This window comes from Danio aesculapii, chromosome 19, assembly GCF_903798145.1.
Source record: "Danio aesculapii chromosome 19, fDanAes4.1, whole genome shotgun sequence".
NCBI classification, from domain to species: Eukaryota; Metazoa; Chordata; class Actinopteri; order Cypriniformes; family Danionidae; genus Danio; species Danio aesculapii.
Genome location: NC_079453.1, coordinates 26,236,956 through 26,262,428, shown reverse-complemented (window position 1 = coordinate 26,262,428; position 25,473 = coordinate 26,236,956). Strand labels below are relative to the sequence as shown.

Below are 25,473 nucleotides of genomic sequence, written 5' to 3'. Positions count from 1 at the left end.
ACATTTTCAGATATCAGAAATAACAAATGAAATGTGTTAAAATATAATTGCTGATTTCAAGAATTAACATTTTTACTAGTAACAATTTAACTGTTGATATCAAGAATAGACATTTGCACTAGCATCTATATGACAACTGATATCAAAAATAAATGCTTTTACAAGTAACAATTGTATTTCTGATATGTAAAATTAAATGTTTAACAAGTAATCAATTCTTGATATCAACAATTAAATCTGAATGGCAGTCTATGACGACATTTAACTAGTGATAATACAATTACAGATATCAAGAACTATAATTCTTACTTGAATTTGAAAATCAAATGAAATTCAAGTTTCAATTCATTTCCTGATATCAAGAATGAACATTTTAACTCTTGAAACTGAATTGTTGATATGAAGGATTAACATTATTACTAGTGGAAATGCAATTCCTGATATCAACAATTCGCATTCTGGATATTAACAATTAAGTTGTTGATATCAATAATTCAAATTCTTGATATCAATAATTCATATCCGGTTAAGCAATAAAAGTAAAAATGGCTTGCCAGAATCCGAATTCTTGATATGAACAACTGTATTTCTGCAAATGGTGACATCATTGTGATATCAAGAATTAACATTGTTACTAGTTGAAATGTAATATTGATATCAACTATTACCTTTTTTTGATATGAAGAACTGAATTGTTGATATCAAGAATGTTAATATCAAGAACTAAATTGTTGATATCAAGAATACATATCCTGAGAATAAATAAAAGTCAAAACGGCTTGCCATAATGATATCAGAAATGAACATTGTCACCAGTGACAAAACAACTGTTGATATCAAAAATGAACATCTTTACTAGTTGAAAAGTATTTCCTGATATCAACAATTTAATTCCTGATATCAACAATTAAATTATTGATATCAACAATTACATTTTTCATATCAACAATTAAATTATTGATATCAAGAATTGCATTTTAACTAGTAAGAAATCAATCCTTGATATCAACAATTAAATTTGAATGGCAGCCTATGGTGACATTTAACTAGTGAATATTTAATTCTTGATATCAAAAATGTAATTCTTGCTATCAACAATTCAGTTTTTGATATCAACAATTACCTTTTTGATATCAAGAACTGAATTGTTGATATCAAAAATGTTGATATCAAGAATTAAATTGTCGACATCAAGAATTCATATCCTGAGAATGAATCAAAGTCAAAACGGCTTGCCATAGATGATGTGTGGATGCTTGACAGGGCTCATAACTAAGCAACAAAACGATGCGTTAACAAGGAAGTAGTATGTCCCAAAACGTGCATCCTCTTCTGTTACACACTCAAAAGTATAGATTTTTCTTTTACAAAAAAAGTACCTATTTTTAGGGCGTAGTATAAGAATGCGAACTGGGACGCAGCAAGTGAAATACAGCAAATCGGTTACAACTGAAATAAAAACACTTTTAGAAATAAACGAAAAAGCAGGTAGGCCAGCCTCAAAGTTTTTAATGAACTTCACTTACACAAAACCATAAACAGTGTAGGTACAGATATTTGCATCTTTAGCCAGTTTCAGTTTAAATTCGCCAGAGGTTTCTCTACTGTACTAAAAAGCGCAAATGTAATTCCAGGTCTAGATCAAGCACTTCTTATTCTCTGGCAAAAAGCTGTTACATCCCTTGATTGTCTATGCATTAGTAATAAATCCCAAGATCTCCTGACGATACAGTCAAGTATCTTCAGTTAGGTGTAGATAATAGACACTATACAGGGACTACATTTCTTTCCTGAAAAATACAGGAAGCGAAGTTGGAAAAAAGCACCAGAAGAGAAGATTTTATGATTCAAGTGAATGAATACCAGCATGTGATTGGCTGGGCTATTGAAAAAAAAAAAAAAAAAGATTTACGCAGAGACAAAAGTCAGCACACATCAAAAGTACCAAACTAAAAAATGAGGGCTAAGGGCACAGGCCTACAAGTCAGTCAAAGTTAACACTTCACCAGAAAAACAAACACCACAAACATATGTCTGTCGTTTTGCATATGTTTGTCATATTTCAGTAATTCCCTTTAAGATAATACACTTACTGAATGGTGATTATAGTTAAAAGGCACAATATAAATATGTACAGGGAAAGAAACACAGACACGCACATCTATGCAAACAAATGAAGAGTACACATTCTTAATTGTCGAAGCTGCTTGAGTAAAACTGCTTTTTCTTCAGGCTCAGTAATGTTCAGTCAAAATCTCACATAGGTGGGAATTTCACACCCAAAAACCAGCTCATAAAACCACCTTCAACCAAAACTGAAACGATCACATATCACTGACCAGAAATGTATTGCACACTTATCAGATTTTCTCCCAAACGCAAACAAACAAAAGAAACGGGTCACCGCCTGGGGTCCTGCAGCTTCAAATAAATGGGTAATCATGGATATATGCAAGACGTATGTTACGAAATCCCACTCATCTCAGGGTACAATAATGCAAGTTAGTTCATATGGCTCATGATTGCATTATTTAACATTTCTAATAGGGCAAAACATTCCAGGAGCCCACGTTTAGCTGAAAATCAAACCTCATTTTGGATTGAAATTGAAATTTTTCAATTTTTCAAAACTGAAATTTTTGATTTGTCTAGTTCAGACTGAAATTATATCATTTTTGTATGTGGTTTTTACTTTTGAAGTAAAAGGAAGAGTTAGGTAGTTAGAACTAACAATCATTTATTTCAATTTTAGCCACTGAGTCTTGAAATGCACAGTTGATTTTGGAGCTGTACAGCGAAGGGGGAAAACAGTTTGTGAATGAATTTTGATAGCGTTGATTTTTGGAGTTGCAAACACTTCATTCTCATTGACTATACTGAAAAAGAGGAGACTGAGCTTTCTATTTAACATCTTTTGTGTTTGTAATGAAATATCTTAAGTTTGTAATGAAAGTTATGCAAATGGCCATTTTTATTTTGGGGTAATTTATTCTTTTAATAAAAATAAAAATACAATTTTTACTCTTTAACTCTGCCTAATTTGAAGCAGAATGGATGAGGTGTGTATTAACATAAAATGCGTACAGCCTCCTGGAACAGAGTATTTCAGAAATGTCATATAGAGATATAGAAGAAATGAAATGGAATCTATGCTAAACCCTGCAGATACCATCTGAAAACAAATATTAAATAGGCCACGTCTGTGATCCATATAAAAAAGGATAGTTTACCCAAAAATAAAAACCTATGATTACTTCACCCTCAGGCCATCCAAGATGAAGATGACTTTTTTTCTTTCACAAAACTTTAAAAACAAATTTCACTTACATCAACAACAAAAAAATACAATTACCCATGATATATTTAGACCTTACAAAGCTCTGAGCAAGAAACTGAACATTATTTTAAACATTGCAGAGCCTATGGATTAGGTCAGTGTTTCCCAACCCTGTTCCTGAAGGCACACCAACAGTCCACATTTTCAACCTCTCCCTAATCAAACACACCTGAATCAACTCATCAGAACATTAGAAGAGGCTCCAAAACCTGAAGTTAATGGGACATATAAGAGAAACACCGAAAATATGTACTGTTAGCGTGCCTCCAGGAACAGGGTTGGGAAACACTGGATTAGGTAATGTTGTAAATAGTGTTCATTTTCTTGCACAGACCTCTGTATGCATCATCAGAAGCCACAGGGTTTGGAATTCTTTGTAGCCATTATTTTAAGGATGGTTTTAGCTATATATATATATATATATATATATATATATATATATATATATATATATATATATATATATATATATATATATATATAAATTTCAATAATGCTCAACTAAACAAAACCAAAAAATGTGTAAGCCTTGGATGGCCTTCGAGAAAGTTGAATTACATTTTGGGGTAAACTGTCCTTTTAAGAACAGAAATAAGCATTTGTCTGAGCGTTCCAATGTATGCAACCTGCTATTTCATATATAAGAACAAAAATCCTGACCTTTGGAATGAGTGCAAATCAAAAATGACCCCAAATTCCTCTCCAGACCTTTAAAATGCAAAATAAAAAAATGAAAAGGACAGAGCTTCAACAAACTTCCAAGTTTCTGTGCCAGTGCAGACCTTTGGTCATGGGTTGTTCCTTTGGTGAATCCAGTTACGTTGATGATGGTACAGCTACATCCACTTCTTGAGAGAAAGATGCAGTGAGATTGGGAGACAGTGTTTTCCTCGTGTATGCTTGTGTGGCGTCCCAGTGCAAGGTTCAGCTTAAGGGGGAGGATAGCTGCCATTGGGGGAATGGAGGCCTTGTGAGATCCAGTCACAGATCTTCTTGAGTTCTTATCTGTGACTGCTAGTGTCCAGAGATGACCTCAGCTTCTCCACGGCTGTGGTGGTTAAGGTGGATGGGGTTTGCTGATGGATGCAACTGGAGAGATCCAGGTCTCACCTCCAGCTTCATCTATAAAAAATCCAGTTCCAGAGCTTGATGAAGAGAAATCAGGTCTCCATGAGAAGAGATTCGCCAAAATGGCATGTTGTGCTGAAGAATAATAGAACACATCGATTAGATCACAATTTGAGAGATCTGGTCAATAAAAACATGTTAAATGCAAAGCAAGACAATAAAGAGGTTTTGTAAGTTCTGGATTTCGCTTATTCAACTGGGAGTCATTAACATCAAAATGCTCAATATTGTGTTCATTTTTTAAAAACACAAGCAAAGATATTGCCAATCAAATCTGCCATTGAGAATAAAAACTTTTAAATAAGTCTGTTTACAGGATTCAAATTACATTCCAAATTCATCATGGAAGCTCAGACTTCTTTAATTCCTTCTTTATTCTGATTTTTTCTTGCATGTCACTCCTGTTTGTTATCAATTAAGTATGGCTAAACTTCCCAGTTTTTATAAGCGAATAAAAGCCCAAATCAAATCTGTTCATCGTCTCTCCCAAAAAGACTTGCATTTGTTTTTGACTGATCATTTTTAAAGCTTCGGAAATCACTGATTAAATAGAATCATCATCATATATGTTCCAAAGATTACCTTATGGGTTTGGAATGACATATAGGTGAGCAAATGATGACATAATTTTCAAAAAGGTGCTAGAATGCCATCAAAATAAACTCACTTGAGTCAGTCAAACTTCTTAGGAATAACAAACGCCCTCTGTTGCCAGACAGTTGACAGAACCCAGCAAACAATTATTGTGTTTAATAGACGTCTAACAGACATCTAAACGTAGACAGCTTGGCTAAAATAAGGCTAAACTTGGGCTGTCGGTGAAAATCTAATAGACATCTAAGAATAGCCCAAAACAAGACTAGTCGTCAAATTAATTTCTGTTTATTTGATGACTAGTCTAGTTTTGGCCTATGCTTAGACGTCTATTAGACATATTTTAAAAACAAAAAATGCTTGCTGGGTAGGGATTTTCCAAACTTCTCTGTTATTTAAATTCATCTAAAAATGAAACTTGTGTTTATTTATCTGTGGAACACAAGTAAGTTATATATATATATATATATATATATATATATATATATATATATATATATATATATATATATATATATATATATATAAATGTTGGAAACTGTTAGATATTGACTTCCATTGTAAAAAAATGTTTAATAGTATGGAAGACAACGGCTACCAGTTCAAATATCTGCTTGTGTTCAACCGAAAAAGCACATAAACATTTATAATCAATTGTGGGCAAGCAAATGTAATATTTTCAGGTGCATTCTGACTTCAGATTACTTTGTAATTGTAGTCTTATCCCTCAACATTATATTCAGTTTGGAAGGCCAACAAAAATATTTCCGCTTAACACCTTTGTGAACACCGCTTTAAGTATTTGGAAGAATCCAAAATGATGCATTTGAAAATCAACTTTTCTCTGAAAGAAATTGACAGAGCAGGATACTTTGAAGTTAGGGGATGTTTATGAGACTAACACTTTTAAATAGTTTCATCCACACTTTTAGTCTTAATAAAATTCACTTTTGGATTTGATATCTGTAAAGCAAGATATTTCTTACATCATAATATTTTGTCTATGATCCTAATAGCACAAATTAGATGGTATAAGGTTTCACAACAATACAGACAATCATATTAAAGAAGAATTTGTCATTTATTTTGTATTGAGATCTGTATCTGAGAAGTGGTCAGCAGGTTGACCATGTTTTTAAGAATGGGTTACAAAACTGTAATAAAGGGTATGGTTTCACTAAATGAAGAAAATAAAGAGTATGATTCCCAAAAGATATCAAAATGTTACAAAAAAAAAAAAAAATCCCCAGAATTAACTACTTTTAAATGCTTAAAAAACAGAAACCAGTTACTTTAAATGTAGTAATACTTCACACACGGTAATATATAGAAATGTGACCATAATAATAGTTCAAATGCTTATATTTTGACATTGTACCTGTTTTGCTGCAAACTCTTCATCGCGGCCGTCGCCTATAACAACATAGGTCACTTTCTTCCCAAAGCGAGAGATGATGCGTTCAAAGCAGCTCTCTTTTCCTGGTAATCAAATGTTCAGTCATCATTACTTTGACAAACACCCTACATGCAAGTATACAATAACCTAGATATCGAAGTCCTTTCAGTTTGACACTTAGAGTTCAACAAAAATAAGCAATAACATACTTTATTAACCGACATGTTGTTTAGTACCATATGGAACAAAGTGTGTTTTTAAAAAAATATCCAGACCACTATCCTACATAATGAAAGTGCCAAAAATAGCACAAAATATTATAATATATAGTATACTGCAAGTCTTCAACAGCAATCCTAATGCTTTTTTAGCTATCAAGTTAATCAAATGGAGGGTTGTCAAATTTGACAGTAGAATGTTTCTAACGCTTTTTGTTAGCATCAGAATTTTGAAGCTTAAAGCAACACTGCAGCTTTTTTGAAAGAGGCCGAAGACAAGCATCAAGTGTTTATTGATTGTGTCTGTCAAATGTAAGTCTATATGGGGCCTCTGAAAACAGCCTATTCTCATGCGCTGCATAATATCATTCCGCCTGGTAAAGCGACAGTACAGCATCAAAGTTTCTCATGCCAGAATGAGAGTATATTTCCTACCAATATTGGCCTAGAAATGTAATTTTTCATTAATCTTTGGTGTGATTACACAATGTAACTACAGAAGGCTAAGGAGATCCGGAAGGGATGTGGTCATGGGGAAAAAAATAGCCGGGAGTTCCCTCGCAAAAGATATTTTGCATTCCCTCTCAAAGATCCACAAACACTTCCTGTTCACTTCATATTTTAAAAATATAGGTAATTTGTATGTACAGTCAAGCGTGAACCCAGAGTACAAAGTTATATTAAATTACATTGTATTTGATTATATTGTATTTACATACAACTGAACTGTATCAGTCTCTCAAATGTACAATGTAATGTTTGTAAAACCTACACAGTACAACAAAATGTACAAACTCTAAATATCTAATTTCTAGATGTACACTAATATATCCTATAAATAATAAAAATACACACACACACAAATAAATATATAAATAAATATATAAATAAATATATATATATATATATATATATATATATATATATATATATATGCATTTTCCTAATGCAGTTTTTTTCTCCCACTCATTGTTACCCCACTACCACATCCCTTTCAGGTTTCCGTAGAAGACTCATGCTTTAAATAGGAAAATTATCAAAACTGTTTTGAATTTCTTGAATGAAACGCTCAAATCAAATTCAATTCATTATTCTAAGCCAAGTTAAAAGTGACCCTGCCAGAACAATTGGCTGATTGCATAAAAAAAATGGTTCAAGTCAACTGTTTAGATACTCATGATATTTGTAATGTAAGCCTTTTTCAATAAAAAGTGGAATGTACATTTAAGGGCCCCAGGCCACTGTAAACTTGAACATTCCTAAAACATTTTTTTTTACATTCTGCACGTCTGAACTGTCTGCCTATTGAATGACTAAACGCCATAAATGTCTGCATTTTGATTTTACCTATTTTAGTGGCGCTGTAGATGTTCTCGATGGGAAAAACGTCACCCAGGCCATAGAGAAGCACTTTAGCTAAAGCAGGAACCAACTGAGTGGTGGTGACCAAAACATTCATACATCTGCCCCTGTGAACAAACACCAAATAATAAGCCCATTGGTAGGGTTTTCACATAATTAAAGTTAAATCAAACACAATGAGAAACCTTTTCGACATGTTGTCCAGGCACTTTATATGCAAAGTTTGAAGCCTATCTGATGATTCATCATAAAATTTCAGGTAAAATACATGACTGACAGTTGATTAATTCACTAGAATTTTAAGAATAATAATACTTTATCATCCAGGAAGTATACATTCAAATAGCCAAAAGACCATAAAGCAACTTGACAAGAGGTGTAACAACATACACTGGCAAAAAACTTAAACAAACATTTGCTTTGACAGTGGTAATGTTTCTATCACACATTATATACACCCTGTAGTCCCAACGGCTAGAAATTCCCTCACTGTTGAAATATAAATACACATTCACAGATTTCTACATTCAAAAAAATATTTAAAAATTAGTTGAAATGACACAATTTTTACGTTTTTGGGGGGGGAACAACTTAATTGATTTTACAAATTTATTTGATTGAACATAAAACAATTGAGTTTACAATCAATTTGTGTTGGAACAACATGAGGGAATTTGTGGAAGTTTCAGTTTGTCGTTTTTCCCTGAAACATTCAGTTTTTTTGTACTGCTGTCCTTTTTACCTATAAATTTGAATCCAATTTATTTGCAGGTTACTTTGGGTTAAATTTACTTTCCGTGATAAATAATATTTATCAATTAGTATTACAAAATATTTTTTTAGAATATACAGTAATTATTATGTTAAAAGATGGTAAATTAACATTAACTGAAAATGCTAATAAGCTGTATTGTTACAATAAAACACAAGAAACAACTGTAAATCTCTTGTAAAGAATGTTGTGTTTAACCAATGGCATGTTCTAATTACAAGACTGATATGACATTTTTCACAAGAATGTTTGATGCAGACCAATTTCTTTTACAGGTTTCAAACCTTCAGCCTGTAAATCTTTGGAGTAAGCATGTCTTAAAGAAATAGTTCACCCCAAAATGAAATTTTTCACCATTTACTCACAACCAAGTCATTTGAAACCTGGATAAAGATATTTAAAAAAACATACTGAAAACTAGTAACCACTGACCAAACCCTTTGTTTTTCCACTATAGAAGTCAGTGGTTACCAGTTTCCAGCTTTCTTTAAATATCTTTTTTTTAGGTTGGTGACTTGTGTAAGTAGAGTAAAATGACAGAATTTGTAGTTTTGGTTGAACTACTTCTTTAAATGCCCACAAGAACACATCAACGTGTCCTTTCAAAACTTGAGAACATGAGAAAGGCTGAGAAAAGCTAATGTACAGTATAGCAACTATGCTTTGATTGTGATACAGGGTGCTAAATATTTTTTGTTTAAGGCTAGAGTTCAATCCCTTTTATCTTGTCTTCCTCAAAAATAATCAATCTGTTTGCTTTTCAAAAGCATTTATTTTGGGAGTTGGCAAGGGTTGAGACTTTTTTTTATATGTAAGAAAGGGGAGCTTCAAAGAAAAAAAAGGTTGGACAGCACTGCTCCAAATAAATTGTCTGAGGATAGAGACAGATCTCACCTTGACTGGATAAGCAATAGAGATTTGAGAGCAGTGCTCAGCCAGGCATCTGTGACTGTCTCGATCTCTGAACGCAGTCTGAGCAGCAGATCTCTCTTCATTGGACTCAGCAGACCTACAAGAACAGCAGAAGATGGTGACTTTATTAAAGATAATTTTGGATCTGATCTGTAAAACAAGTTACATTTATGTAACCATTAACAACAACAGGTTATAAATCACACATCTGAAAAATAAAATATTAAATTTAAAGATTTAAGAAATCAAACTAGATTACAATGCTTCTTAAATGTTGAAAAAATTCTAGAAAGTGGAGAAAAATGTTGTTGCATGTCTGACCAAAATAATGAAATGTAATGTCAAAAAGGTGAACAAGCTTTCTTATACACTCTGTGTCTAACTCAATTTAATTCATTCTTGAATGATACTTTAGCAGATGAAGAAATTCTAGATTTACAGCCCTACTCTTAGCTTGTAGTGGTGTATATTTTTTAATAAAAACTTAGTTATAATGAGGAGGTAAAGACTATTATTAAATAAAAAAGAACAAGGCTTCAATTAATCAAATAACTTACTAAATAACTAAAATTAAAAAATAATTCTATTTTATACAAATTATTTCATTCTTCAGATTTTCATTACTTCAATAAATATTTCCAAAAATTACCGGTATGCTGCCCAAGAACCATTTCTTATTGTCATCAATATTAAAAACAGTTAAGACCCTTAATAATTCAGTTGAAACTAATACTTACTTTTATGATATTTTGATGAACATAACACTATTTATTTCAAAGAAATGGTGTTAATTTCATCAGAATGTCAATTTTAATACATTTAATGTGTCCTCACTGAACTTAAGTACAAATTTCTTGAATTTGTTTGAAAAATAATACACAAACAAAAAGGAAATAAACTGTTTCAAGTCCCGTAACAGGTAAACCAAGGTGAACAAGAAATGAACAGAGGACACTGCTTATACTACACTCTCACACTTCTACTGCCTCCGAGTGCAATAATTTTGTTGTTTTGTGTTCAAGCTAAAGCATTCTATAAGAGTTAACCAGTTATTCTACACATACCTCTGTCAGACCCATCATGAACCACACATGAGCCTGTCACGAACATCATTATAGTATTCTTGATTTGTGACCAACCAAATATGTAAAGTATGTTAGCAAGCGTAACAGAGAACTACAGTTTAACCTAACAACAACAACAACAACAACAACGACACCTTGTGGAAAAATGCACTGTGCTTCTAAACAGACATAAGATGAACTATCATGAAAATGAATTTCTGTCCAGAAGCTCTGTTTGGACAATAAAGTAAAAAGTAAAGTAAAGTAAAGGTAATTACCTCCCACGTTCCCTTTGAATCCATTGTAGATCTCTTTAAGTCTGCGATATCTGAAAGCCAGTTTACGCATCCACTCCACTCCTCCCTGTACCGCTGCGGTTGAACCTGGACCACTACCTGTACTGGGTCCACTGAAGCCATCGCTAGAGAAGTTGTAGTTGCTAAAATGTCCAAAATGGTCAATATTAGATGTGAATCACAGACACAAAAAATACAAAAAGCAACTATTACACAACCACAATCAAAAGTAAATCTTTGAATAAAACAGACCTGTTACTGTAAGTAAATATATTTATTTACTTTTATGTATTTAGATAAGATCCTAGATGTTATTTTTGTTTATTATATTACATATATTTTTATTTCTCCCCGTGTTCACATGGGTTTCCTCCACGGTCCAAAGACATGCTGTATAGGTGAATTGAATAAGCTAAATTGGCCGTAGTGTATGTGTTTGAACGCAAGCGTGTATGGGTGTTTTCCCAGTGTTGGGTTGTGGCTGGAAGGGCATCCGCCACATAAAATATTATGCTGGATAACTTGGTGGTTCATTCCACTGTGGCGACCCCTGATTAATAAAGGGACTAAGCTAAAAAAAAAAAAGAATATAAAAAAAAAAGAAAATGAATGAATATATTTTTATTTATTAATATAAGCCTAAATACATAACATACAAACTATACATTTAAATAGAAGTTTTGCTGTTTAATATTCACAGTCACAAACACAAGTCCATATTACAATCTGTTTGGGTATATACAGGCCTACTTTAGTCTTCTTTAGATTATTATATTAAACTTAAACAGTAAAGCAAATTTTATTTTTATGATTGGATTCTGTATTTTTGCATCATGAAAATCAGAGCCAGACATTTGGTCCAGCAACACAACTGTTTCAAAGCATCCAAAGCACAAATCAAATCTAAAATTTCTACATACACATGTGGCTAAAGCTAGACAGAAATAATGTAATGGTCACTTAAAGAGCTGCAATTATACGTTTTGACCTTATTTACCTCAAATCCTGTCCATTGTCATCTGAGGCAACATCATCAACATGGACTTGATCACATTCCTGTGTTGACACAAGGCCTAAATATTATTTACATGAACGTATCAGAGCACACGGACACATTCGTTATCCTCCACTCACCTCCAGATCATTGAAGAAGAGATGCGTGTCTGCAAGCTCAAAGATCAACTCCTCCATCTGAAGACCCAAATTGAGAACTGTTGCTGGATCCTGAATAGAGGAGAAGAACAAAATGAACACTGTATATGCGAGACAACTTGTAAAAAATGAGTATCTATTGCAATAACTTTTGTAAATCAGAAGGAACTGAATGAGAAAGCAGATCTGTTTACATGTACTCTAAACATTGTAATCTGGTTCAAATATCTGCTTAGATGTGTTTTATATGCAGTAGATTTGCGATTAAACTTTAGCACATGCAATCTACAGTACGTGTGACATCATATAACACTTGCAGAGAGTGAGACAGCATAGATGTGACACCAACAGATTTAACTTTTATTGTTGACAAACACATTCATAAATCAGCAATATTATTTTTTTGAGAAGGTTTACTAACATCTTTACCAACAAAGAAAAATACAAGCAGCTTTACAACACCCTGTGTGGCTTTTACACATTATTCCAATGCCTATTCCTCTGCCATTAACCTGCCATCTCTGGATAAGAGTTATGGAGCTAAAATTGGTGGAAATGATCTGTTATAAAGGAGCTATGAAATTAAACATGAATTTTGCACTGTGTAATGTGTGCTATTATGTCCCGCAGAGGATTCTTAATATGATTGAGAAATTAATCAGATATAAGAGTTTACTTGGACTTGGTTATTATTATTTTTGTTTTTTGCTGCTGGTTAAGATTAGAAAAGGAACAAACCACCTTTTCCTATATATTTACAGATCTAGCTCATTCAGTTCAATCAACGTGTTTACATAAACATTTGATTATGACGAACAGATTATTTGGATGCATGTAAAACACAGCCTGTATGTTTGTAATAGCAAACTACTGTACCTTTCCAAACTTCTGTGCAAATGAGCCAGTAAGAAGGGAGTGGAAAATGATGATGGTTTCATCCAGATCCCACAAGAAGACACGCTGAGAAGAAAAGATCTATGTTTATATCAAGATTCACGATTACAGTACTCTTCATTTGGTACAGTGTTAAAAAAGCTGAGATTAAAACTACACAGGCTACTTTAGTACCTCAAGGTCATTGTCTGTAGACTGGGAACCGTCTGATTTCTTGGCTTTGCCTTTAGCTTTGCCAGCAGGATTTTTGCGGTTGGGCTCGTCTTGGTCTCGTGCTCCTGTGGGAAGGGCCATCCCAGCGGGGAGAGCCACACCGGTTGGGAGCGTCACGCCTGGGGAAGCATCTGATGAAATGAGACAAAACATGAAATGAAGAAAGAACCAGAAGAATGAGGGGCATTCACAAATGACAATCATAGTGCAGTGCACAGGGGTGTTTGAGAAACAAAAAAAATAACAATTTCAATATTTTTATTTGATATTAATTAAACCATATAATTACTATAGAATTTTAACAAGCTTTAGACGGAGCCATTTCGAAAATGACTCTACACACACTTTCTCTTAGCTAAAAATAACATATCATTTACACGACTTCATATAAGCACTGGAGTTTACAGTAAGGGAAATGATTCATTTTAAGTTGAAGAGAATAAGTCACCAGTAGTGTTGGGCAGGTTTGCAGAGGCACTGCCTTCTGTCTTAATGGCGGGATATCCAGGTGCCACCACCCCTGCTCCATCTCTATCAGTGCTAGGCAGCCCAGCAGACATGTAACTGGGAGGAGGAACGTAGTACTGGGAAAACTGATTCTGACCAACAGAGTTGTAACTTGTAAACTCCTAAAGAATTGAAGGCAAACATGAGGCTAGTGTTAGGAAACTATGAGTGCAGGCTTTTTCTAAGTTAAAATTTTGTTTAACAAAAATGTTTTTCAAACACCATAAAAAAAAGTTTCCGTAATCTTGACCTATGAAACACTGATACCATCACATGCCTAGTCTGCACAGTGTTCCCACTCGAACTAAATGTCAAATTTCCTGACTTTTACTGACTAAAAGGCTGACTTTCCATGACCTATAACGATTAAAGCAGGCAGCTGTTAAGCAGTCCCTCAAGAATTTAGCAATTCTGTGATAGCTGAATCAAAACTGAACTTAGGAACTCTCTAAAAAATTACTTTCATGCCATCTGCATTGTTTATATTAAATAACATTACATTTTCAACATTCATTTTATCGATGGCTTTGATGATTTGTCCATTGCTCCTATTGAAGAGATAAATGACTAAGTTTTCAAAATCTTTATGTATGAAATATGATGTACTTTAGTAGGCTTTAAAATGTTTTAGTGTACTCTTTCTATAAACAACAGAGATCAACGACTCTTGAGGTCAAAAAAGTAATGAAGTGTAAATGTGTGTATATGTTCACACCATTACAACACAGGAAAACCAATTTTGAGAAGTCATCTGAAGCAATTTTAGGCTGCAATAATGCAAATTTATCCTGCAAACTTAGGGACTGGGTGAGCACTGTGCAGAAAAATAAACAACCAACTATTTTAACAGGTACAGCCTGGTGATTGTATTTGATTGCTGGTTAACAAATGGAAAAAGAATAAAATCATCAGTGAAAAAACAGGCTATGACCATAGCAACAGGCAAAACACGTCTAACAACGTGTTTGAAAAAAGGCAAGGTACAGGAAAAAAAGCATATTTTTAATCAATGGAAAGTATTCCATCGGAAAGTTAATATATAAAATTCCCTGTATATAAACTTTCAATGTCTGCAATACCCTGTAAAAATCCAGTCCAGTGTGAAACCTCAGCAAATGAATGGCCAGGATAAATTTTTAATCTATCTAAACTATGAGCAGTGTAAAATCTGAAGTAAGATACCCTAAGATTCAGTTAATTGCTTGTTAATTCCACATCTCCAGGCAAGGTTTTACCTGCATAGACAATTACAAGACACCCTTCTCCATCACATTATGTTTGACCTGCGCCTTTTGACAAAACCCAGGCAGGCAGTCACTGCTACTGACTGACCCCCAAGTGATGCTCAAGCCCTGGTCATGAATTTAATTACATTTATATTAGCCTTTTTAAAATCAGACCATGTTTAACTTGATAAGATTAAAAGAATAATGCTCAATGTGTGTATTTCAATTAGCAAAATTAATGATTGGGATACAAACACAACCTTATTTTACTGATTTTAAGATGAAGACCCACCTGATGTGTGCCAGCAGCTGTGGTCACTGCGGTTGATGGGGGGATGTTAGTGTACACACTTGATGTAGTAAAACAGGAACCTGAATGGGGAAAAACAATTATAGAGGATGCCAAAGAACCAAAACATCTGCATAAAAATTCAGGATGATAATGAAATGTTATGAGCATTAATGGAAGTGGTTTGGTGAAAACGGACAGGCTGTACCAATCAGCGCTTCTGTACTGATAAGGCTGTAAGATTTGGAGAGCGTGTAGAGACACACAGTGACAGATAGCGGTAGCAGGCTTGCCTTGGCTGGGGTAGGAGTAGTGGATCTGGTTGGGTTGGGTTGAGGTATAGGCTGAGCTGAAGCTGAGAAATCCCGTCTGACCAACAGAGGGCGCCTCGGGCAGCTCTGTCTTTAAGCCTGGCCACATGGCGCCTGAGGCCGTGCATGGATAGATGGCAAGGGGAGAGGGCAAAGAGTGGAGGAGAGAAGGGATGCAGAGACGAAAGGGCTGATTAGAGGGGTGGTTAGGAACAGGATGTAATGCAGATGTGAACTGATCTGACAGCTGGCGTACAGTGTGAATGCAGGGTGAGGGTTTAAGTGGAATGAGTTTGGGTGAAGTGTTTCTGATGAATTAAAGCACAGACGGCAACTGGGTGAAGCACAGACCAAATGGTGGCAGTCCGTATGTCTGGCCGGACTGAGGAAAGGCGCTGTACATGGACGACTGGCCCAGGGAGGGGAAAGCCACTTGACTGGCATATGCGGTGACAGCGGTGCTGAGGAATAAGGGAGGAGAGTTACAACACTCAGAACAAAATTACCATTTCATTATGTTGGCATTAACTAGGTTGATTCCCTACATAAAACGAATTTGCAGTTGGTTCAATATGTGTTAGTAATCTTACTGTCAAGATGAATTCAACATTAACACTAATTTCCTAAATCATCTTGTTTTCACTTATGATTCATTTGTGAAATAATTACATAAAATACACTCATAAAAACAGCATCTTTAACAAATGTCTTAAATGAATTATTCATTGACATGCATTTTTAATAGTTGCTTGACCTACTGGTTAACTGTTATTACCTCTTGTCAGAAGTGTCCAGTTACTTTCAAAGGGTGATTTAGTCTATTTTGACCACAACTGTAGGCATTGGTGTTTATATTTCTTTATCTATATTAATATCTATCTATTAATGGTTACATCTGTGATCATTTGAATGTTTGCAACTCAAATAACAATACTATGCGGTCAAAAATCTAAATACTGCAGCAGTTTCATAACAGTATTGAACTGCTCTCTTTGGTTCAAATGCAGATTTGAATGTATGATCAATGTGATCATATTTATCAAATGTTTGTGAATTGATTTAATTTGTGAATTGTAGTGATTGAGGAACTAAATTAGGAGGGTGTTTGAATAGATATTACATTATTTAGCAATTAGCTGTGCATATAGCTATTTTTTTTTCTGAATATAATTTTGTACGTACTGGTTAGAACATTCAAATTTAACGATTAGCCACCTTCTTTTCACGAATGTGACTATTGATTTTCAAATTATGGCTTTCACTTATAGTTTGAGGAATTTCCATTCAAAAGAACAGAAAAATAATAATAATAATAATAATAATAATAATAATAATAATAATAATAATAACAATACTGTTTCTCTACAAATAAACCATTTACATAGTAAAACTCAGAGGTTGTTTTGTGCTCTACTTTTATCCGCCATGAAATGTATCCTTCATTTTGTTCATCCAGATTATTTTCTCTTTATATTTCATACAGTACAGCGATTTTTAATCAACATCTGTAAACTTGCTGCAGAAAGACTTGTTTTGAGCCTTTATGGGGTTATGGTCTGCTGAAAATAAATTGTGAAATCTATCGCGTTATCTTTCAATATTTGATGGGTGAACTGTGAAGAAAATGACACCTCTGTAGATAGTTTTCTGACACTTCACTGATAATTTACTGCATAACGGAAGTTACCCCCATAATTTACACAACATGATCCAGAGACTAAAGGTGGATCATGCACTTGATCTGGTGCATTTTTAAGACACCATACCATTTTAAAACAACTTTCAGTACTTACTTGGTTCCTTGGTAGATCTGTGAGGTATATTCAGTTGATGTGGTTGTGGCGAGGTCTTTACACGTCACTGCTGGTGAAAATAAGGAGGGTTTGGTACAACGCCATCATATTTTATGTCTCAGCATAAGAGAGAAAGGGTCATTACCATTGTGAGTATATGCATTTTCTGCAACACAGCCCTGGGATCTTGATATCGTCTCTTGATTAGACTGGTCTGGAGCCCCAGAAACTGTCAGAGAATTGACAGATAGTGTTATATTAACACGTTCCAATTAAAAATGACAACAGACCGTTCAAAATCGATCTGAAATAACTTTAAAAGACTTCATTCATATACATATAGTCTAATGCAAAAAAAGTTTATATGATTATCAATTTTATGAACAATACTCATTACATTAATAATAACTAATAAATAGTGTTGTTTACACTGAAAATTACAGAAAAAAATTATTGTAAAAAAAGTCAGAAAATGAAGTCTATGCATTGGGACAATAATTATCAATGTAGAAAGCTACTTACTAGAGTGCAAGTGTGTGACAGATGATGGTGGATAGGAGTTGACATTCGACTGTGCTGAGGATTCATCCCGGTTTGGGGAGTCACTGCTGTCATTAGCAACAACACTACTGCAAAACAATGACTTTTACAACCATGTACTGCTGTTCTCTTAAATGTAAAATAACAATCATCAGTGATCCCAACATTGCCATGTTTTACCAGAAAAACTCGATATAATGACCTGTTTCCATTGAGTGGTATGGTACAGTATGGTGTGCTTTTTTCCCCATTTCCACTGCAAAAAGGTACCAAAAAGCGAACCGCGAGAAGTTTCCCTTTTGCTCTTTACTCATTACGTGCGTGTGCTCACCACGTGTCAATATTTGAAATAATGGACTTGAGCTTATGACAATAACTTGTGCGTGATTACTGAAGTGCGGCTTTTTTAACATTCTTTCAGAAACAGACAAACACGAGAGTGAAGCATGAAAAAACAAACAAGCAAACAATTCTTTCAGGAACCGAAAACATGAATAAACCGTGATGTCTGATTATTATCATTACCCTTTGGAGTATTCTGAACTCGGAATGAGGGGATTCCTTTCTAACATGTGCTGGTGAAGATTAAAGCTACAGAAGAGAGGTTTGCACTGACTGTGTACATTTCGTATTGTTTTTGAACCCAAATAAGGACTAAATGTGCGTTAGGTGTCATTTTTCTAAGACCATAAGGATTTATTTTATATAACTGTAGATGTTACAGTAGGCTCTTTTGCAATATCTTTGATCTGCAGGAATAATTAAATCCTGTTCATAGAAAGGTTAGCAATTAAAATGTCTACTTAAATATTTGCATATAAAGCCTGTTTTGTGAGAAGTGCTTTTCATATGACATGTGACCCGTACAGCTTTACTTTTCCATTTCTTCTAGTGAGAACGACGTCGACTGCAACTTTCTGTTGTACACCACACCTTCCAAAAAGGTACCATTCGGCAGTGGAGACACAAGTCTGATAAAGGTGACTTGTACCGTACCAAATGAACTGTACCACTCAGTGGAAAAAAGACATAAGTCTTGCAATGAAATAAAAAAAAACAGTTTTCAAATGTTTTGTGTGGGAGTAGCTATAAAGTGACTTAGCACTTTAGCACTTCTAATGCTAAATATTTTCTGACATTTTGTAAAAGCCAATTAATTGCAAGACTGAAATTTGGCAGTAATCCAAAAGGAAGTCATTTTTTACTCTAACAAGACACTCTTTGTACTTCTGCTCTTTTTTTTACCTTGCTGAAGGGCAAGATACGGACAAAGCATTGATTGTCGCCATTAGGAATGACATCATCTCAATCTACAGTCCAACCAATAACTAGCAATAAAAGTGCATATTAAAAAATGAAAATGAACCATGCCCTGAAACAAAAATGCTTACCGTGAATCACCCTCCTGACTCACTTCTGGATCATGCCGAGCTTTCTTTGTCTAGTCAATAAAAACATTACATTTATTGTTTGATCATGTTTTTTCTATAGCAGCATCTTATGCATGACACTTCTAAAACTGTGAGTTAATTTGACTGCATTTTTTTTTTTTGCAGATTTCATTTATCAATACTGATCAGTGAACTTAGTTTAAAGATCATGAGGGCTCAAGCATGCTTGGTTGACATCCGAGAGCCATTTAGGTTCATTCTTAAGAACACATTTGAGCTTCTGCAAAATCAATGTCGTTAATAGTTTATTATATAAACCAATTGTGTCTCTTTGCAGTACTTGGATTAAGCTTAATTTGTTTGGACTGATGTTTTTCCTAATTATTTGAAGCATAATAGTGTAAGTATAGCAGAATATTAATGGAGGCATAGTCAAATCTCACATATTTCATAAAAATATGTCTGTAATTCAAAGATTAACTAAACCATTTGCAATAACATGAGGGTGACTAAATGATACAATGTCATTTTAACCTAATACTACAGCAAATAACATTTAAAGCACAAATTTTAATTTCTTATCTTGTATAAGTCACATATGCTATTACCAAACACTTAATAATAGAAACTGCATACTCTGAGCACATTTTAAATCACTTATAAGCATATTAATTTAGTCAAAAATTGTAATTATAACCTTTTAAATTTTCAAACTGCAAGACTACATACAAGTGAACTACAAAATAAGCTGTTAAAATACACCTAAACACTTTATCAATGTCGAATAAGTAGAATATTAACTACATAATATATTAACTGTATTAAATAATAACATATAACTGTATATGTCAGCTACAGCTAAACCTTTTTTGAGAGTAAGTGCAGTCAATGTACTTACAGGTAGCTCGGGCACCTCTTGTGACTCGTCCATGCCGTTGAGAGAGGACGTCTTCACCGTCCGCTCTAGAAAATCTGCACGGTCAGTCTCTGCAGTTGCCGCTGATTCTGCTTTGGCCAAAGCCCTGAATGAAAGACACAATTTTAACACAGTGAGACATCTTTATATATGCAGACCGAGGTTGATCCTTGACATGTGCGTGATGACGGTGCTGAGCATTATGGGAAAATCAGGGGGGAAAAAGTGGGCCTTGTGGGTCCTAATCCCACAGTCACCCTGGTGGCAGGTGAGCTCATGCCTGGCAGGTGAGGCACGTGAAGCTCCTCCACAAAAGCACCAGATGTTTCCTCCATACCCTCCCACTTTCCAGCGCACATGACTGGATTATATGATCGTGTCTCCTTACATGTATACTAACCTACATTTGGTGAAAACTAGGAAGCCTGTATTCTTTCCTGATTAGATCAAAGGCATTAGGTGTTTCTCCGCAAGCTGTCACATCCACAGGGTGGGTGAGGATAAGATCTAACCTAATTTTATTCATCGAATGCCTTCTTTTAACTGCATTTATATAATTGGAAAATGAATAAAAGTGTGGAAGCGGGTCAGACGCTCACTTACACTTGGGCCAAGTTAGCAGACGCTTCATTACTGTGAAACTACAATGTTTAACGAATCACGTGTAGCCCTCAACAACACTTATGCAATGTCCAGCTCGATGTCCTAGGAACGTGCTTTGGATATATACTGTATATATAAAAAAAACTGACTTCAGATTTTTTTTAAAGCTAATCTTTGAAAGGGTAGTTAAAATTTTGATTCTGTGTTTGTTTATTTACTTATCCCCATGTCAGTTTATCACCAAAATATTTAGCTTTTTGCACAAAGTAAATATATATATATATATGGCAATATATACGCGTGGGTTTCCTCCAGGTGCTCTGGTTTCCCCCCAGTCCAAAGCCATGCGGTACAGGTGAATTGGGTAAGCTAAATTGCCCATAGTGTATGGGTGTGAATGAGTGTGTATGGATGTTTCCCAGTGATGGGTTGCAACTGGAAGGGCATCTGCTGCATAAAGCATGTGCTGGATAAGTTGGCGGTTCATTCTGCTGTGGTGACCCCAGATTAATAAAGGGACTAAGCAGACAAGAAATATATATACACACACACACACACACACACACATGTATAACAATACAGGAGTTGTTACTCCACCTTGTTTAACGCATCATTATGTATGTAGTTATTTTCTTAATTTGTTAAGTCAAATGACAATTTTTATTGAAAAAAAATGGCAACAATCTTTAAAAGTTTTAAAATAAACAGTAGTTTGTGATTATGCTTGGTCTTTCTTTGGTGCTGTTAAAACCATCCCATCAAACCTGTAGCTCTTTTATGAAATGGTAGTAAATCGCATTTTAAAATCGCAATTTTGTTTAGATAAATCACAATTGGATTTTTTTAGATTTGTGTGTGTGTGTGTGGGAAAAGACAACATGGCTTCAATATTATCTTATTAATAAGACCAATAAAATGACCCCAGCCTATGAATGCTGCATTGAACACGTTTTCTTTGCTGTAATGTAGCAGACGATTTTGCTGTAAAAATGAACTTTAACCATTGACCCTTCACAGCCTCACTGTTTGGCGGTATTAGGAAAAAAATAAAAGAATGTGCCCTCACTATGCAGAGCATATTGACTCTTGACATGATGCCATCCTGGTTCCGTGCGCACACATGGGTGAACACTCCACTAACGTTTCAGGTTGACGTCAACAAAAAAACAGCTTTTGAAAATGACTCGTTGTCATCGACTTTCAGGACAAGAACTTTATACACGGTGCATTTTCAGATTTGAAACTGTGCAGGGGTACATTTTCCAAACAACATAACTCATGGCTGAACTGTCATAGTATGATGAATCGGTAGGGAAATGAACGATGTAGTGACGAGTGTTTCCCAAAGCCGTAGTTTCTTTGTCACAGATCCATTGTTTGAACCACATTAATTATATCGTAAAACGCCCGTAATGGCACTTTAAACAAGGTGGAGTAACTACTTCTTTTTGTGCAAATTATATTGTTTTACAAGCACACACATTTTTAAAAAAATCCAATATTAATTTTGGTAAAAACATGCACTCATTTTCCATATTAATTGAAATATATGTAAACAGCACATATGGGGCCTATGTTTCCTTTACAAATATTAATGAGAATATTCCATATTCTATTATAAAAACCACTTACAAAAAACTAACACATATTCTAATCTCATATATAAATCATCACATTTTAGTTTATTTAGGTATTAAGAAATAAAAAATATATAAATTTAATAGTCTATTTAAGTAGTCTAGCAGTCCAATTTTACAACTTTGACATTCAAACCACTGCAGAAAGGTTCTAGCATAGGCCAAAAACAGTTCATATACATTTCTTAATAAATAGCTTAAGCTATTATAAATTAAAAACATTAGTGTAACCTATATATTTTTGTTTTCACAAGCTTTGGAGACGTAACAGATTCCACTTTTTCCACAGGTCACCTAAAGCTTTCATCATAAGCCACATAAGTTTTAAATGGCATAAATTATTTCAAAGTGCACTATGAAGGGAGCGCAATTGTTAATATGAAGATCGCTAAAACCGAATTAAAAAAAATACTTTGAAAGGAAATTAACATAAGAGATTACTTTAATGTTTTTATTAAATCATTATGAGTTTAAAGGTTGCACTTTTGAAAGAAATAAGGCACAGAGGGATAACTGGGAATAGAACACAGCCAGGAACTATGCTTCTAACTACAGCTCTAGAGGTGTCATTGCAAATGTACAAGTTAGCAAAACAGTTTGTGAATGTTCATTGGAACGACTGATTTGGGAAACATCTAATCATCAAACTATGTTTGTAAAGACAGAACTTGCAACCTTAGTTGGCTAATGATGGTTTTTGGAAATGCACCCCAGGATGATTTCATTCACTGCATAAAATGTAACATTCAAAAATGCATAGGGACACTTTACATTTTTTTTATTATTGTTGCTATAAAAGTGCAAATAAAAGACAACTTTAAATAAATTTTTATATGTTTTTAAAAAATTGTCTTTATGTTAATTTTGCAGCGTGTAAAACACTTTTATTCTATTTTGCACTTTATCTATTAAACCTTTTTATAATCCTTACTATTTGGCAAATTCTTTAATTTTGGAATTATACACCACAAATATTATTTGACAAATTTGCTGATGTTATTTCCTTTTAAGTTACTTTACATTCATTTGCTAAACGCATTGATTTAATTTGTAGAATAACACATTTCAGATTAAAAATAAATAAATGTAAATAGATGTTAAACATAACTAGACGACTTTAAGTTCGCCTCCTGTGAACCCATATCAGATGAACTAGGTTGATGGTCTGGGTTTGAGGCAGATAAACAAAACCCTTGCTATAACCTTGGAGCATGTTTGGCTTTTATATAATAAACTAATGTAAAAAATGAAAACAGAGTCAAGTGTAAGTGTGCACTAATTAGTGTAAGTGTAATGTCACTAGCTATTTACACAACTAAAAACCCACCTTCTTCCTGGAGATCTACCTTCCTGCAGATTTCAGTTGTAACCCCTATCAAAAACACCTGCCTATAACTATCAAGTGCAGTCCGGGTCCTAATTAATTAGTTTTAATGTGTTTGATCAGGGTTGGAGCTGAACTTTGCAGAAAGGTATATTTCCAGGAAAAGGGTTGCGCACCCCTGATCTAAAACAACAACAAACACATTTGACTTGTTGGAAGTCAGAGTGCATTAAACAAAAATTTAGCTTTCGTACAAACACGTGCATTTAGTCTTTGAAGCTTAGTGCTTATGTAAACCTTATGTACAGATTTATTACACCAACATGGGTATTTTGGCCAGTACTGAAAACATCTACTTAAAAGTTAATACCTATGAACATTATAAATGTATTTACCATCAGTGTTTGTGTGTGTGTGTGGATGAATGAACTTAAGTCTTAATAACCCAAACAAATAATGTGTAATATTTTTACATTGAGATCATGCGAGTTTCGAAATTTACAATTCTTTAAATACCGATTTACTTTAGACTTTTAGTTTTAAAAACATCTATGTCATAAAAAATATAGGTCAGTGGAGCTCAACTCCCGGAATTGCTGTATAAAACGTGCGAACAGAACACAGCAACGTTACCATCAAACAACACAACAGCAGAAGCGTCACAATGGAAGGACACTGAACACATACAGTGAATCACAGAGACTGGAGGACGGCTGAGCGGTGAAGGTGAGGACCTCACATCTGCTCTCAGACTCCCTTTATTGTAGTATTTCATCACAAAAACAACGTTTTTCTCATATGACGGCGAAAAGTGCTGCCTGGGTAGGATGGTCGGTGTGGTTAGAGACACGACCAGTGTTTCTCTCCAAAACTGGCTTGTTAATAAGCAACGCTGTTCAATATAAGACACGCATTAAATGTGATCATATTTGTAAACAAACATAACAGCGTCGATATATATAATACCAAATAGGAGACAAATGTTTCCCAGGGCTTGTTGGATTGATGTAACGTTAGCGTTTAGCACAGTTTGAGCAGTTAGCCAACGTGTGTTATTTAGCTCGCGGCTTGCTGACCTTAGCATTTCACACTAAACTGCTCATTAAAAGGCTCAAATGCACAGGGTACCGCTCGCGAATAGGAAAGAAGGTCTTACCATTTCACCAAGTACTACTTTCTAGGAAACTTTATGATCCCTTGAAGTGAAATTCCCTCGGTGGGGCGCCGTTGTTGTTAGGGACAACTATTTGGCAGGAAGTCGCAAAAAGTTCGCAACGCGCATGCGCAGAATCCGGCGTTCGCCAATGCTTTGTTATTACTGCATTTGGGTTGACTGCTGAATGAAGCAACACAACGAATTATTAATTCGAATTTATAGACAATCTAGATTGTGGTATGACTTATAACTTTTTAAAATTACGTTTATAACTTGTAGGTTGTTAGCTACTACTACTGTGAAGATATTAATATAAATGACAGTCAAGCAACTACTGAAAATACTGACCAATTAAAGACTGCCACTTCAAATTTTAAATCATTAAGCTGAAGAAAATGTAGAGCCATATATCTTTAATTTAAGAAGACTATTTTGAACAATA

The 25,473-nt window shown here is 34.4% G+C and overlaps 1 protein-coding gene across 4 annotated transcripts; it reads right to left on the bottom strand.

Annotated features, from left to right (window-relative positions):
• Positions 1–3,829: 3,829 nt before the first annotated feature.
• eya3 (EYA transcriptional coactivator and phosphatase 3) lies at positions 3,830–25,139 on the bottom strand. Of its 4 annotated transcripts, none has more exons than XM_056479160.1 (19): positions 25,032–25,139; positions 20,294–20,417; positions 19,396–19,445; positions 17,987–18,093; positions 17,610–17,693; positions 17,465–17,534; positions 16,023–16,132; positions 15,654–15,785; positions 15,364–15,443; positions 13,787–13,967; positions 13,300–13,469; positions 13,108–13,191; positions 12,214–12,303; positions 12,077–12,135; positions 11,062–11,222; positions 9,702–9,816; positions 8,021–8,142; positions 6,438–6,538; positions 3,830–4,540 (listed from the first exon to the last, which is right to left on the bottom strand). In XM_056479160.1, the coding sequence occupies exons 2-19, from the start codon at positions 20,324–20,326 to the stop codon at positions 4,460–4,462; spliced, it is 1,830 nt and encodes a 609-aa protein (XP_056335135.1). In that variant the 5' UTR covers positions 20,327–20,417; positions 25,032–25,139; the 3' UTR covers positions 3,830–4,459. The 4 variants fall into 4 exon arrangements, with proteins under 4 accessions (XP_056335135.1, XP_056335136.1, XP_056335137.1 ...); XM_056479161.1 differs by having other exon boundaries at positions 17,465–17,531; XM_056479162.1 differs by having other exon boundaries at positions 17,987–18,090.
• Positions 25,140–25,473: the final 334 nt, after the last annotated feature.

What these genes read in the sequence shown, in the direction of transcription:
- eya3 (XM_056479160.1), bottom strand. Translation starts at nt 20,326, where the DNA reads ATGGACGAGTCACAAGAGGTGCCCGAGCTACCT. An exon ending in ATACGGACTGCCACCATTTG is followed by an intron (nt 15,786 to 16,022) that starts GTCTGTGCTTCA and finishes GCACGGCCTCAG; the next exon opens with GCGCCATGTGGCCAGGCTTA. An exon ending in ATTCAAAGGGAACGTGGGAG is followed by an intron (nt 9,817 to 11,061) that starts GTAATTACCTTT and finishes CTGTTCTTGTAG; the next exon opens with GTCTGCTGAGTCCAATGAAG.